This window comes from Cuculus canorus, chromosome 4 (assembly GCF_017976375.1).
Source record: "Cuculus canorus isolate bCucCan1 chromosome 4, bCucCan1.pri, whole genome shotgun sequence".
Classification (NCBI taxonomy): domain Eukaryota; kingdom Metazoa; phylum Chordata; class Aves; order Cuculiformes; family Cuculidae; genus Cuculus; species Cuculus canorus.
The window spans coordinates 74805461-74822665 of record NC_071404.1 but is presented as its reverse complement, the minus strand read 5'-3'; the positions used below and the strand labels follow the sequence as shown (position 1 = coordinate 74822665).

Here is a 17205-nt window from a genome sequence, read left to right as displayed (position 1 = left end):
ATAAAGGTGGCAGAATCTGTTGATGTACTCATTGAAACTTATCATCTAGCCAGCTACAGACCAGATTATGGATCTGTTATATCACAGGGGTTTTAATAGAACTGTCTCTCTTGATGCAGAAAACATTCCCCAGTATGAACAAAATCTCCTTAGTTTGGTCCCATGATGGTAACTCAAACTGCAACCAAACTTGAGAAGAATGTATTTGGTTGTACATGCAGAAAGCAGACTGGAATCAAAGTCTGATCAAGCCAATAAAAATCAATCCTTTGAATTTTGGACCTCCAAAATCCTCCTCTCCCCTTTATATTTTGGATAGGGATACTGACTGCATTATGAGAAAATGACCAAGTGATCCATCTCTCTCTTAAAATTCAGGAGAATGATGGGAAATTTTGACAACAAAAATAGTCTGGAAAACTCAAGGAAGAATTGTGCTGCCTTTACCTAGAAATAGAAAGTAGCAATATTTTAATCCTTCGGCAATCTCCCTTCTATCTGTTTTCCACTGTCAATATCTGTATCTTTCCTCTATCATTAAACTTGTCCCTTTCCTCTCTGCCTGTTTTGGGTTTTTTTTCTTTGCTTTAGTTGCTATTTCTTTGTTTCATGTACATGTACAGACTGATACTGTTACACACTCACATGTACAGACTGACAGTGGATTTAGGGGGAAATCTATTTTCTATTCTACCCTGATAATATGAAATCTCCCCCTCTCCCCTTCCCTCTCCTTCCTTTTCCCCTTCTCCTTCTCTTTCCACTTCCTTTTCCTGCCTCCTTCCTTCCCCTCTAGTAGAAGTTACATATACTGTTTTAGGTAGAAGTTTAAGATACTAGTATCTGCTTGGAATAAAGATACTTTACCAAAGATAGTGCTGCCACAGAGAGACAGAAATCCAATCGGCCTCATATTGCCTTACCTGTTTTTACTTACAGTCTCCTCCTGTAAAATACATTTGTAAATTATTATCACATTTCTGTACTTGTTCACCCTACCACCCCAAGGATATTTGCCTTATGAGGAGATTTTTAGCGGTTTTGTACTTCCACTACAAGCATTGATGTTAATGCATGTGGCTACCTACACAGTACAGCAGCTTACACGGCATGGCCACCAGATCCACTGGCTCAAGTCAGTAACTTTTGGAATACATCACCAGCGACTGAGTATCCTGTGTGAAATGCATGAATTGCTTCCAGGTTTACATGTGCCGACTACCTGGTATGCCATTTTCCAAGTAAGAAATAATAAGCATTGTAATTCTAATTATCAGCAGAAGAAACAAGAGGTAAAACTGGGATATAACCTCATCCAAAGGAAGTCAGCTCTCCAGAAAGACAAAAGTCAAGGAGCTAGAGGAGAGCTGTAGACTGAAACAGAAGATTTCAGTTTCCTGAGTCATCTGTCTAGAACTAAATTCACCTGAAAGACAGAAAGGCATAATAGTCATCTTTAAAATAATTTTGCTTTGTCTTTCATTGTCAGCTGAACCCCAAAATTCACTGAGGAAGTCAACTAAATCATGTGCATGTTTCCAGCAATAACCCAAAATTCTGCTTCTGTGACAGCAATATAAAATACAGCTATTAGTTGATCTTCTCTTTACTTTGTCCAAAAGAAAAGGAAGTGCATCTATGCTGAAAATCTGGATTTTGATCACATTTGGAATTTTATTCCAAGACAAGTATTTCATATGACCTATAGCAATAACAAGATGATTTTTTAAAGCACCAATAGGCATTAAAAGTGAAAGCTCCCTTGATTCTAGTCCTCCCAACTCAGCTAGGATCTTTTGAAAATCCCATTCAAAGTCCAATTTTGAATCCAATTTCATACACACGCATCATTCTAAACACATAGTGCTTGGATCCAACTTGGCTTCAAGACTTTCTTTACTAATCAGGTAAGTCTGTGATTCTTATCAATATTTAGGAAGACAAGCCTACTTAAAGCGACAGTTTCATCCAAAAGGTAATCTCTTGTGAAGCAGATATTTAGAGGAAAGTTGAGCTGTTCATTGTCATGGGTCCAAATTAAAAGCTAACAGTGATGTCAAATATAGATGAAATTTCAAGAAAATGAATGACATGTGCAGAGAGGAACCACCTGAAGCACCACCTTGAAAGGGCAGTGACGTTTTGTAAATGTTTTTCTGAAAAAGCTATCAGAATTATTTAATACAATATGACAAGGCTATCAAGATGCAATTGTTACATTTACAATGTAAGTATATTTAACAGTGAATGTTAGGCCACCTCTAATAACAATTCTTCCAGTACTTTCACATTAAAAGAGGAATTTAAGAGTTTTATGTTATTTTAGCACACTTAATTATAGCATATACTGGAGGTATACTGCACCAGTTTGGATCTCACATTCTAGATAGCCTTTTCATTAAAACAGCTTCCTCAATCAACGGTTTGTATACTTTCAGTTTATGATTCAGTTATAAAACTCTGGTTATAAAACCTGAATTGAAATATTTTGTTTTGGAGATGAGTAGCTTTTAGACAAAAAGTAAAAATTTCTGTTGCACAAATAAAAGCCAAAATTTAGTTCTTGGACAAAGAACTGCTTAACTTCACCCCCCTTCTCTAGGGAAACCACCCTAACCATGTTCCTGCTCAGCTAAGGATAACATACTATGAAACACACAGAAAGATATTTCAAATGTAGGAACATTTACAGACTAAACATCAAAAGCTTTTAGAAGTAAGTCTCATCCTTTTGCTTTTTGCTCTCTTATGGAAGAACTAATTTTAACCAGTGTCTTAAGGCAGGTGACAATATCCAGTGATAATAAGCTGCTTGGTTCCAAAAGCACCTGGCCGATGGTGTGGGACTGTATATTCCAGCAGGGAATGCCCAGTTCTCTCCTAGACACACTGACAATTCACTTTGACATCAAGCCCATGCCATTTTGAGATCAGCCATCAAAAGGAGGTTTCAGTTAAACTGTGTCTGAAATCTTCTTGCAACGATCTGGGTTTTGTATACCTACTTATATCTTATTTATTTTATGTTCTGTGCCTCATTTCACATGAGACATTCAAGACCTGAGACACAAAACCAGCCTTAAAAGTGCAGTGTCCCATTTTGCTGCCAGCACAGCACTCATGCGGAACTGAGCTTACGTTCTTTTTGGCAAAGTGCTGTTATTATTCAAACTAAAATGAATATTCAGAATTCATACCAATTTGTACTTAAAGTAAAGTAAAGAAATGCTGAAAGGTTAAGGTTTTACCAGGCTCCAAATTTAGGAAGTGAGGGGCTGGTATGTAGAAAATGAGTGCTAAGTGGCAGAGCAGAAATTTTGATAGAAAAAACTGCTAGGACTAAAGGGATCCAAGCAGTGGGGAAGAACTACAGGAAAAAAGCAGGGATAAAAATACTGATCAGAGGACCATGAAATACTGAAGAAGAACGATCAGCAAGAAGGGTTTAATTATTCTGCACAGGGATAATTATTTCCAGCCTTTTGTTGAAATTTTCTAGGTTATCCTTGGATGACAGCATGCTAACATCACTCAGCATGATTTTCTTCCTTTACAAAAATATATTGTGAAAGAACCAGAATGCTAATACCCAGCAAAAAGAAAGAAGTGAACTTTTAAAAAAGCAGGCTGTATCAATAGACTATTGCTCTGAAACAACAGATCTATGAATGTATTGTCCTAGATAGCTCGTATATATGAGAGTTCTGCAAAGTGCTAAGGTGAACTCTGATAGAAGATGATAAGCAATTACAAAGAGAACTTGACACCAGATGCTGTGATCTGGGTGCAGCACTGTTTATCAAGTATCCAGGACACACCTCGGCAAAGGAACAGCCTTACCATCATGCTTTGCTGCTCCAGCATCTCTGTGGGAAACCCTCTGTACACTATGAGGTAGGGAAATACCAATTAAACAACATCACTCTTTGCAACTAACAATTTGCAAAGTCTTTCTCCTCTCTTTTTGCAGCATCTTTTTTCCAGATTTTGTAGCTTTAAGAATAAAAAAAGATTGGTTATAAAAAGAGCCACTCTGCCAGTCCTGCCTTTTTAACAAAATATGATGCAACTTTCTTTGCTGGGAGTCAGCCAGGACGCCATTAATGGCTTTGGCAATTTGGCATGGCAAGTGCAAGCCTTAATCACACAGCTTGGCACAATGTTATTTTAGAACGAGTCTACTCAGCTTGAAATAGAAATGTTATACAAAGAAGAAACTTGACAAATCTTCAAAACCCTGTGCATTCAGAAGCTCCGAATTACTTGTTGCTGGTAGATTCCCTGGGAAAATATGTGAGCATGCTAATTTCATACCACACTTGGTACCACCGTCACAACTTCATAGCACTCCTGACAATGACTGTTCTTACTTCATAGCAAACATTACCTTTGCCTGTGATTGCATAAAGGGGGGAGCTGGAATCACGTGAGCGCTGCATTTGACAATGGCTTTTCAGGCTGGTTTCTTACTAATGCTTTGAGGTTCAGATTAGATAGTAGGAAGATTTTCTTCACTGAAAGAGTTCTCAGGCACTGGCAGAGGCTGCCCTGGGCGGTGGTTGCATCCCCATCGTGGAGGGATTTAAAAGACGGGTAGGTGAAATGCTCAGGGATATGATTCAGTAGTGTACAGGTATGGTTGGACTTGATGATCTCAAAGGTCTTTTCCAATCAAACGATTCTATGGTTCTATGGTTCTAAGGGTAGCACTTCAGTTTTTTTGTCAAATGATTTAAAAAGTAGGAAAAATCCTGAAACTAGGAAAAATTCTGAAGGATCTTTACAGGAGGAGACTTGAACTTTTCCCTTACAAGTTAAGACTAATCATACGATGATGTGGTTTGAACATTTGCTTCCTTGAGTAAGGCTGGCAAAACTTTTTCCTTTACACAACATGCTAACTAATTGTCTTCTGCAGTTTTCAGAGGAAAAAGTTTATTCCTGTTTGCAATGATCTCAACAACTATTTTTAATCTAAGTGCATGTGAAACCTACACAAACTTTTGTGGTAATGTGTTATAATAACTGCACATTCCTTTAGGCTAAGGAAACGCAGCTATGAGAAAAATAACTTACTAAACCGTGCTTACAGATTGATTTTGTGGATCAAGGCTTTCTGTGCGGGGTAACCAATATAACTATAGTAGGTGTTTTCAAACAAGATTCCTCGATTTTTTTGTACCTCTTTAAGATAGACGTCTTAAAACAGTGTCCCCTCATAATTTCAGACAATTGAAAGATGAGCTGCTACAAAAGGAACCTTGTCATTTCTAGGTAGGTGTGAAGACTAAATGCTGAATGGATGGAGTGTTTCTCTTGATGTTTTCATCAATATCTGAAGCAATAGATTTAACTGATTTAAGAAATACACAAGAGAAGGAAGAACATTACAGAAATAAAACACATTCCCAATCACTGTAACATGTTACATGTGTAAGGAAGCCATGAAGCACAACACTCATTGATTTCAGTGTGAACTTTAACTGATTGCAAAGCAAAGAATTCAGTACGTTTATATTAGAAGCAAAAATTTCCATACAGTGATGATCTATGGGCAAATATTTTCACTTTTTTTAAAGAAAGCTTTTGCAAAAAGACCGTTTTTTTAAAGTGGTTTCTAAAAACAGCAAACCAGACCCATGACAGAATACTATCCCACAGCACACTGTAATCAACAGGTTCCTCCAGCACGGCCTGAACTGCAACAGGCAATCGCCCCCATGCTGCCTCAGTAACTGCCTGCATGCACATGCACGTTGACATCCTGCCTGTAAATCAGCACTGGGAGGGTGACACAGGTTTCCAAAGGGGCTTCACAGGCTTTTCTGACAGCAGAGGTACCAAGGAAGGACTAACTCAATTCCTCTGGGAAAGAAATTTCCCTGGAACTCTGGAGGAAAGCATACAGTAGTGTGCACAGTTTCTTTCCCCCAAATGTACCTTCCTTGCCCTATGAACCAATCTTTTTCTTTCCATGGTCTCCTATTGTAGCCACGTTGCAAGCTACACAGGTCAATTTTCTGTTCTTTAGGCTTCTTATCCAAGCTCAGGAAACTTGGCTATCGAGTCCTTGACTCACCACTCTCCATGCCAGTGCTGAATACAGATTTTCCTTCTGTATCAAGTATTGCCAGTGCCTGTCCAGTTTCTTCGCTGTCCTTCCTTTGTCTGTTTCTTCCACCCTGTTGAAAATCAGCTTCTCCCCTCTGTACTCAAATGAGATGTTCTCTCCTACAAGGCTGCTTGGGCCCAGGCAGGAGATCCTGGGCTCTGTCAAGGAGCAGCCAGCCTACTGAGCTTCAATACACATAGGTAAGTTTGCATGGAAATATGAGACCCTTCACATACAAAGATTAGTCTCCAACCAGTTTTAATGCATGTAGGTATCATTATTCAACAAAAAGGATGCTAGAGCTCTTTGCCAATGACACAATTTTTTCCCTACTCTCACTCTTTTAAATGGTTGAACTCTATGGGTTCATTTAGCTGAAAGGCATCTGAAATGCTTGGATCATTTGGGGTCAAGTAAATAAGAAAATAATAAAAAGCTAAGACTGAAAATTTCAGTTTCAAAGATTTGATAAGAAAATTATAGGGACTGGATAATGTCTCTTTTAGTTTGGATATGTTCAGCAACAACACTGCCACCACCTTCAACTATTACAATATAATTAATACTTATTTTCCTTGATTTCAGAAAAAAAAATCATTAACCTTTACTCTATATCAATTAAAACCCCTTTGTTCATACAAAACAGCAAGGTCAGAAACCAGGACCAACTTTGCACTTGTTTTTCAAACGCTTGTTCACAAAAGCTTCACTTTCTAAGACCTACAAAGCTGTGTAATATAAAAGCCCAGAAGATGGCAGCAAATATTGTCCTTACAAGAAATAAGCTGTCTACTCCAAAGAAACCTAAGATGCCTGTCGCCAAAAAAGTTTCAGCCATTTACTTGTTATAGGCACAACTGCATTGTATTTTGATAATCGTATACACGTAAAGATTAAATGGTAATGGAAAGCAGCGATTTTCTTTTATTTACAGACATGCAAAGTGAGCTAACTGCATCACTAATTTAGGACAGGTTAGCAGCTCCCTTGTGCTTCTTTTTCATGTAGTCATTTTGCAGTAGTGACAGCCTAATTCTAATCTATTGCTTTGCTCTTCCACCGTAACTTCACAACTAAAAAGGACTTCATTGGCAAAAGTGGAGTCTATCTCAAAGCCTACCTAAGGGGGTCGATGGTAACTGTTCCATGAGTTTGAATGCTACTGATGAAAACAAGATTGTTTTCACCTGAAGCAATACCATCAGTATAAACAAGCTAAACTTAGAATAAATTAGGTTCTAGTTCTAGAGTTCCCTATGAATGTTTGAAAGCAAGCCCTGAAACAACAGCTTTGAGGAAGCTTGGATCAGACATGAATGGTGGGATTCTAAGCTCTCACCAGTCTCAGTACAGCCACTGACAAGGCTTTAATCGTTAGACAGGTAGGACTCCCCGCCTCTCCTGCCTTTAGTATCCCCATTAACCAAAATGCTGCATTCCAATTTTAGCCTGCATAAATTATATCCAGAGTTTCAAATAGATTATTTTTCTATTTTATTTCAAAATTTTTGGTATTCCTATAGTTAAATTGATGAGTGAAAGCAGACAGGGGGTTTGGGATTGCTGTAGGTTTTATTCCAGAGCTTGCAGCATTTCAGAGAGAAATTATTTTTCTCATTACATAAAGTTTAAATTGTAAATAGTTTGGGATGAAAAAAGCTATAATAACATTAGCAATATGTCTCTCTTCTATACACAGTCTAAAAATCTGAAGGGCTTGTTTTATGGTTAAAAAAATGGAAAGGAGGATAGAATTAAAAGGCATAAAACTCAACTATTACTTATTTTGTCCTACCATTTTCTCAGTGATGTGGTCTCTAACTGCAGTAGCCATTACAAGTTCATAGATAGCAAAATGAGAAATGCACGACTCTGGGCTTTTTGTAAAGATGAAGTCATTTTTGAGACAGTACAATTGCTTCATCTACTTCCTCCTCTTTTGTCCCCATTTTGTGCAAATATTAGCCAGGTGAAATGTTAACTCAGATTAGACTATGGTTTGAGATGGGATTAAGGACCAGGACTATAATGAACAGATAAAAATAGAGCTGCCTTAATGACTTAAGACACCTAGGTCACTTTTTTTTTGAGTGACTTAATCAGGTGAGAATGCACATTGCAGAGAGCTTCACTGAGACATAGACTATTAAGTATCCAATCTACTTTTGAAAACAGAACCCTTGATTTATCTCAAAAATGTAATACATGTCTCCTAGGCTGGTGAGAAGGCAGTTACACCATGAAAACATAGTAACAATTTTGACATGTTATGAAAATGTGCCACTTGCAAAAGAAAAACCTGGCTTGACAGTTCGATCTTGCAGCAGGAACTTTGTTGCTGTGATTTTGATGTGGGTTCAACAACCATCCAGATGGAAGTAACTGTTGATTACCTTTAGTGATACAGAATTTATTGAATGTCTTCACTGTACCCAATTTATCTCATCTCCAAACAATTTACTTTGCACCTAACAAAGCCATCCACTTGGGCTGTCTTTGGATAACCCAGTCAACTTTTCTGTCAGAATGATGTGTCTTACATGATGACTACTAAGCTGAAGCCTAGAAATGCACATAAATATGCAAGGCCTAGGAGACCAATGAAATAAAATGCATAAGCTATTCTGGCAAATTGGAAGCCAGTGCTTTCAAATAGTACTTTGGCAAAATGGACAAGACTGGAAATAACTATCTTTGTCTTGAGGTTCTGAGGTAGAAAAGGAGAATACTTAGCAACTTTTAAGGAAGTATTTTTTCTAGGTAAGCTGCCAAGATCTTTCACTGGCCAGGTAAATTGTTACAGTTGCTGCAGGTTCCCTGGCAGTCTGTAAATCAAATTCCATTGAACATATCTGTCATCACAGACATCTTCATCTAACAGGGCGATCACTGGGAAATCCTATCCAGAGCCAAGGAATCCATCCTTGCAGAATGAAACGTTCTTCACCTCATGCACTATTACAAGCTATTTGGACTCTTACCTGGTCTGACTGCCTATCTTCCTGCAATGCCTAACATTCTATTCAAACACAGACCCATGCTGCACAAAAAGCTATTAAACCTGGCAGAACCTCATACCAAAATTGAGAAAAGACTTTGACGTGCCTGTAAGACTAAATTCTTCCCTATCCAAAGTATTTGCATGATTTGATTTTCCTTTTTCATAAGGACCAATTCTAAAGATATAATAACATTCTCCAGATTATCAGTATTCAAGCTTTAGCTTTTCTGTAACAATCCTTAGATGCTGAATTTATCATTCACATGACCTTAGAGGTGTTGTGGATAGATATGATTTGAAATACAAACACTTGTTCATTAAGGTCTTCCAAATAAAGGACACAGGAAATTCTCAAGCCAGCAAAACACTCTTCACTGAATCTGGTTGTCTGCTAGTTCCTGTATACTCTATTGTTTGATTCATATAGAGGGTTCTTCTATGAAGCAACTGAGGGTCTCTTCTGCCAGTTCCCTTTCTTTGCCTTCTATGATAACAAAGCTATCCATAGAATAGTTGCCATCGTCATAGAATAATATCTTATTTTTCATTAATGATGTTTATTTTCTGCTGAATCTAATCAAACACCTGTACTAAAAAATGTAGACTTCACTGTAATGTGAACATTTGATTTAATCTACATTATTTCTGCTTTTATAAGTTAAATTTCTAACTTCATAATTTGGTAGAATGACCCATTTTGTCAGACAGAGTGAAATACACTTGATAACTCATTATTCTCTGATTAAACTCTGTCAAAGCAAATTACCTTCTGCTTTATCATTAATAGTTAAGCCACAAAGATACTTCTAAAACTTGCTAAAGACTGGGTTTTTTCTCTAAACATGACAGACTACATATCTTTATCTGTCTTCAAATGACAGGTACTTTATGCAATACTTCTTTAAATAATATCATTTCCCTCTGCATCTCTAGAAGCCTATAAAGTATTCACGGGGCCTGGAACTAGAATCTCCATTAAATAAAGGGAAATTTTTCCATCTGCTCAGCACATAGAACGTTCTAGAATCCTCCTGAAAGCTGTTAACACAGGTAGACTAACTAGGTGAACCTGTTTGATCAACTTTTTCATCCCTCTGTACAACCTTGTCTTTTAGTTTCAGGGATCACATTATCAGATTATTTTTTAATAGAAACTGTATCTCTTTTTGCATACCTATTTTGATTTTGCACCTTAAAAAAGTTTATTCTTGCCAATAAATTAAACAAAATGTATTAGCCAGGCTTGCTGAATAAGCTCTTTACCATGGATTCAGCGAAGAAATAAATTGCAATACATTAGAGAAAGGAGAAGTATTCTGACTGGCCTGTCTGGGTCTGTCACTTATGGGCCCCAAGAATGATCTGTTACCTGAACTCTTAATTTCCAAGTAAGAAAAATAAATTCCTCGCATTGGGTGAAGACATGGAGGAACTTCAATCCATTTGCAACAGTGTATAACTTCATCTATATGGAAAAAAAGATCTATTTTTTCCTTTACTCACTTAAAAGGACGGATAATTCTTGCATTTTATCTGCTACCATCTTAGAGTACCCAGTTGGCATCTGTCTATATGTGATTGGCTACATTTTAATGTTTTATCATCTCAAGGTTTAAGTGAGGATTCTTAAAAATTAACAGAGCTAAGTTGTCCAAAATTAAATATCTTTTTCTGGATAGAAGAAGAACCTCATGAAAATGTGCCAGAAGTCTGTGGGGCTAGGATTAATAATGTTGGGGAGTTTCCTCTCTGGAACTGCAAATGGGGAACAGCTGGTCATAGCTAAGAGGTGAAAGGGTAGTCCTGTTACAAAGTACTAGTTGTGAAACTTGCCAAAACTCTCATTCCATGACCTCTGTGTGTCACTCTACGCTTTTTTAAAGTGATTCAGGTTAAGCACACCCAACTGACTGAAAATAATGAAAACAGCAGTCTCCCAGTTTCCATGTCCCATATCAAAGGCTGATATTAAAACATAACTTAAAAGCCTGAGTGAAGCAGAGGTCTTCTAAGTTTATTAAACACATCAAGATCCTCTGGCAGAAAAGCCTATAAACCATGACATTTCTACGTGAATCTTTGCTAAATAATCTATACCTTGTAAGATCAGATACCTGTTGGTATTGAGATCATGCTCACAGTATTTCAAGTTTTGGGAGCTAATTAGGCAGAGTAACACAGGCCAATGTTGTTTGAACAAATTCTCTAGCAAAAGAGCCTGAAATTTCACACCGGATTTGAGAGTGAAAGGCATTTAAACCTCATGATATGAATCACTGGGTGTAAATCAATGAGTTTAGGAACCACATGTATAGAGACTGTTCTAAGAACAATGGATTTATCTGTGTAACAACATAAAGAACTTGTCTGGCTTGGGGAAAAGACTGTACCTGTGTTGTACGTGGCCAAGTGACTGTTGGAGCAGAACCTTCTCATGAACACAGTTTCTGTTTGAAACTGCTGCATTACTAAGAAGATTAGGATTTGTCAAATATGAATGGATTGCTCCAATAAATGGGTCGGAATGTACTAAAATTTTAAGGGCATTGCCTTTAAAGAAGCCAGGTTAAGTACCGTCCTGTAAGGGCATTAAGTGAATGATTGCATTAACGTCTTTAAATTTTTGTGTTTGTGTTTGTGCTCTGAAAAGTGAATAATAGGATAAGTCTAATAATTTTCGAGTAAGAAATGCCTTTCTTAACAGGAGATTGACCAAGATATGTTCTCAGACAGATGTCTTGGACAGAGCCTGTTATCAAATAAATTAGGCTGTGCCTGCGTGTTAGAAAGAATCTCATAAGCACACACAGAACTAACACAACATGACTTCCTTTTTTGTTATTAAGAACGGTCTTTTCAGAACAAGGCACATTAGCGAATTAGTGGAAAAGCTGCACAGTCACTAACATAATCAAACCTTTTCAGTAAAAGCCTGTCTTTGGTCTATTTACTTTCCTCAAAAGTTCAGTATGCTCTGGTTTTGTTCCTGTTTCTTTCTCTGCCTCCTTTTTAATACCTTCTCTCTTTCCACTAAACTAATGTATTAAAAAGTACCCACAGACGTATAGAGGAATTGCCAGGATGTCATGTGCTTTCAGGGTCAGTTCCATTTTTAAAGTGAGAAGGTCCTTCCTTTTTTGTTATTTAATATCTGTAACTATATTTGGCATTTTGTTTTTCTAGGAAAGAAGTAGTGGACGTTCATTATCACTTCCTGGGAGACCTTCTTCATTCATTTCTCGATCCACGTCTCCTACTTCACCTCTTATATTTCAGCCTGCCCCTGATTACTTCAGCAAGCCAGACCCATTAGCCGACAGGCCTGTCAAGAGACCAACTCCCTGGGAAGCAGCAGCAAGATCCCCTCTTGGCCTAGTGGATGAAGCTTTTGGGCCCCAAAATATGCAGGAATCCATTGCTGCTAATGTAGTATCAGCTGCTCGCAGGAAAACACTCCCTGAGCCACCTGATGAATGGAAGCAAAAAGTTTCTTACGAGCCTCCAGCTCCAAGTGGTAGTGTAACCTTACTGGGAGGGAAGCAATCTGCCATTGTATCAGCACCAAAAAGCTCCCTGCTTGCCTCAAGCGCCACCAAGCAGGCTGGCTCTCAGCCGCAGTACGCCTACTGCAGTCAACGGTCCAGAACAGATCCTGATATAATGACCATGGATTCCAGGTCCGACTATTGCTTGTCAACGGTTGAGTCAAACTACAATCCACAGCCAAGGGGGTGGAGGCGTCCAACATGAGCAGCTGAAGGGCCTGGCATGTCTTCCCTTCTTCCACCTTTGCAAGTCTAAGATCTGAGTTGGAGAAGGAAAGTTTCTTCCTGGCCTGACCATCCTTGAACTACAGAAATGAGCAGGAAAAACTGAATGGAGCACAGTTTTCACATGACTGCAGGGCTAACAGCCTCTAAACTCAGTTTAACACCTAACCTAAGATTGTTCGGTTCATCAAAAGTACACATTTCTTGGAGTGAGGGGTGGGGTGAAAGTGGGGCAACCAATGTGCTCAATACAAAAACCTAGAAAGGATGTCGAAGGAGACAGTGCAAGTGATTGCAGTTAAGTTAATGTGAAAAAAGTATAATAAGGGCATTTTAAAGGCAAGAGGTGTTTCACAGGTTCTTGTAGGTTTTCTGGGTAGGTTTGACATCTGAGTTCCAAGATATTAGATGTAACAAGACTTGGGGACATTCCAACGGAAGTAGAAGCACTGGCTTATTTGCCATACGTTTTCTTTACTGCATTTTTAAAAAGAGCTAACAAAGTATATCAATTAATATTTTTAATGTGGCAACGGTTAAAATACATCAGTGGTCATGGTACCTGAATCCTTACAACATGTTGATATATGCAATCTTATGCAGTCATTCATTTCAGACGGAATTCAAGGTAGTTTCTATGATTCTTTACATATTGTAATTAATCAAATAATCTGAAAACGGGAAGAGAGGCATTACTAATAGAGATCAGTACCATGATACTTGAACAACCAAAAGGATGAGGAAAGTATTTAGAGTGTATTTGAACTGGATCACAAGTTAATTTTGGAAGAAACCATTGAACAAGTCAGAGGCTGAAAAGCCTTTATTTCTCTGTGAAATGCTCTGCTTGCTGAATATTTACTGCTTCAGCGTCTGGCAATGTGACTGGCTGGGCAGTTATTCTTAGTATCTAGGTAGCTCCATGTTTAGAAAGCTTTTGATTTGTATCCTCAGTTTGGAAGACATAGATAAGTTGGTTTTGTTTATCAAGAACAATACCTCTTCTACCTAGAAATTGGCATGTGAAAGAGAGTTTATGACATGTGTAACATGGTATGAGTCTAGTACAAGTAGCAAATATTTGAATGGTTGGTTATAATTAAACTGTTTTGATGGACCTGAAGAGAAGATAAATAATTTTTGCTGGTGATACGTATCTTGCATTTACAGCTTACTTAAACGGTAGAAATATGTGGCTAAAAGTATATATTATCCAAGCCTGTTGGGTAGTTTAGATGTTGTTAAAGCATTAAATGAATATCCCAAGTTTTGCAAAGTGCTCTGCATCCTCCTCATTTTGTGGGACATTCTTCAAGGATCTATCAGGTACAGTCAGTTAAAATGACTGCAGAGGCACTGTTAACTGTCCTTAGTTTTAATAAAGTTCTCAACTGAGTAAAGTGGTTAGATTAGAAAGGACTAAAACATATATGCAGTAAGAAAGACTATATCACAAAATATTCCCTTCTGCAAAGAATTTTCCATTATAGCTATTATAAAATATAATTGGTATAAAGAGAAGAGGAAAACTAAACCCAGGTTCAGTTGACCTGGAACTTCCCATAAAAGCAAATAATTACAAGAAAAAATTACTCTTAATGAGTTTAAGTTGGCAGCAATTTTCTAGTCAAAAAGAAGTCTCCCTGAAATCAAGTGAACATTTTGATCAAGCAGAAAATGAAGACGTGGGAGTTGTTAGCCTATAAATTAGGATCTTACTGCTGTGTCACCTTGCAAATTTATTTCACAAATGACAAATTTGCAAAGAAAAGATGATTTAGAGTAATTACATGAACAAGACTGCCATGATATATCTGAAAATGAGCTTTGCACCTCAGGGGCACACACACATTATCAGAGTAAATTTTCCTGCTGCACAGACAAAACTACATTTTCCTCTGCAGAGTCCCATAATGTCCCCTTTATTCATGACTGGGGAATATTCCAACTATAATAACGGGACTGTGGTAGTTACATTAACTATAAGGGCTTGTCTTTGGGTCCAGGCTGGTCTTCTTGGAAGCACCTGTAAAGTTTTCACTTAATTTCAGTGAAATTATAATTCAAAGTGACATTCAGTGAAATTTACACTTCAAAGTCATCAAAGGCCTTAACTACTCAATAACTCCCAGTGCAGTGGATTTCACAGAAGGCCTACATTCTGAAAATCATGTCATGCTTACATATTCTGCTGAACTGTAGTCCGTATTACCATAATAAAATGACTCCCTTTATCCAAGTCAAGTCCAGGTTTCTGTTTTGAACTGTATCCTTTACATGGTTAAACTGGAAACCATATTAATGAGTTTGTAGTAAGGCATATTTTTACCCAATACTATTAATTATTTTAATTCTTAGAATCAGATGCCTAACTTTTGAATTCTCATTGGAACTAAAGTTGTGAATTCTAAGGTCATACACCTACCAGAAGAAAATGTGTGCTTAATTTTAAGGCACATGCAATTAAAAAAAGCCAAAGGTATTTTTTAAATTTTTATATAACAAAAAATGTTCTGATACAAAGTGATATTAAAAAGGTTTTAATACTGTGATCACATAGCAAAAAAAAACATATTCGAGCCTCAAGTTCTATCTGAATCACAGAGTTTCAGACAGAATCACTGACTTTCTGTCAGTGTCCTAAGAAAAACAAAGTGTAGCTTTATAATTTTCTTTTATTTACAAGAAGGAATTTATCATTAGAGCATTACTGTGAACAAGAGAATTACAGACATTGAGTTTCACGTGGTTTCGATTCCTGTCATACATTAACTTGGGTGTCTAACATAATCTACTACACTTTTTTTTTTTTTCCTTCTGCTGTGGATTTACCAGATCTCTTTCCCATATGGATTCTCTTATACCTAATAAGGAATGAGTTCACACTGCAGCATTTCCCTCAATAGACACACTGGTAAATGTATCCGCCGTCCACCAGATGTCTATTTTTACAAAGTCCGCGGGAAATGGATTGGCTTTGAGAGCTATTCCACTGCCACACAGAAATGAAACAAATACACATTTCCAAAGTTATTAATGAGAGGACAGACACACACACAGGCAGGCGGACAGATCACATTGCCTTGTTTACAAAGGAAATAAGGCTAAAATCAGATTGAGACAATGTACTGACTTCCATGGAAGCACCAGGCCCAGACTACTAACTGAAATATGATTGCATACAGACCTTTATGAAGAACCACACAGTATTTTTCACTTTCTGTTCTTCACCCCATTCCTCCACTAGCAAAGCATCTTTCTATCAAATAGTTGTGACTGTTGTGTGTGAGTTCTGAATATATTAATGCAAATATTTCTTACATTTGTTTTGGAATGCACAGATCTGCTCAGTAAATGTGAGTGAAAGAGTCTTGCTATTTTAAATATATTGGCTTTGTGACCATCCTCAGAGATGTCTCTGTTAATACTCTGCAGAGTATTTGAATACGCAATATAACTGAAAATTTAGTTTATTTAGTTTTGTAGATGATGATGGTCACAAGTCTTGTTCGTAATTTGTTTTCCTTTCGGTTTGCTTTAACACAAACAAGTATCTATTCACATTGCATTTCTGCCTAGTAGCAAAAGACTGTATCATCTTTATAAAAGGCTTTTCACTTCTAAAGGCTTTTTGCTCACTGCAAAGGACACTTTATTTGACAGTGCATGCCAGAGATGTAAATTCTATCATTTAATAAAGTGATTTGATCAATCAGATGAGAAACACAATTTTGTTTTCCCTAAATTCCTGTCTGTTTATTTAAATAATCTGAACTCAAGCAAAGCCTAATCTCTTTTTCCTGCAGCATTTTTAGATTCAGTGACTTTGCCTGTCGGTGACCTCATGCTGATATGAGCTTCTAGAAGCTTAAATCAACATCAGGTCAAATGGCAACTCATCAAATTCAGTAGAATTTCATTTTTATACTGACTAAGCAGAGGAAGGAAACAGTGAAGCACAATCTACCCAGGCAAAATAATATGGTTAGAGCAGTTTTTATTGTTTAAACATTTTCATTCCCACAGTAAAAACTCACAACTAACATCTACTTAGTACAAATATTGCCTACCTCACAGGCACCTAAACCTCTGTTTAGTTCCTGTGGGTTTGTTGAGAAGGGCTGCATTGCTGTATTCTCTTGCTGTTTATTCTTAATTGAAATGCAGAATTTGAAGAAGAAATAAATATAGAGATGTATTGTGAACACAGTCTTTACCCTATTCAGGCTCTTTGGGTGAACAGCTCTTAAGGAAGTAAGGACAGCATGTGCAATCTATTTGTGAAAAGCCAAATCAAATTTTCACTATTTACATGACATGAA

General features: G+C 37.4%; 1 protein-coding gene across 2 annotated transcripts in view; it reads left to right on the top strand.

Annotated features, from left to right (window-relative positions):
- SYNPO2 (synaptopodin 2) overlaps nucleotides 1–16612 on the top strand; it is a 90323-nt gene extending 73711 nt beyond the window's left edge. For both annotated transcript variants that reach the window (XM_009568239.2, XM_054066313.1), the window contains one exon: nucleotides 12297–16612. In XM_009568239.2, the coding sequence (XP_009566534.2) occupies nucleotides 12297–12863 (567 nt within the window). In that variant the 3' untranslated portion in view covers nucleotides 12864–16612. The remainder of the gene's footprint in view (nucleotides 1–12296) is intronic.
- Nucleotides 16613–17205: the final 593 nt, after the last annotated feature.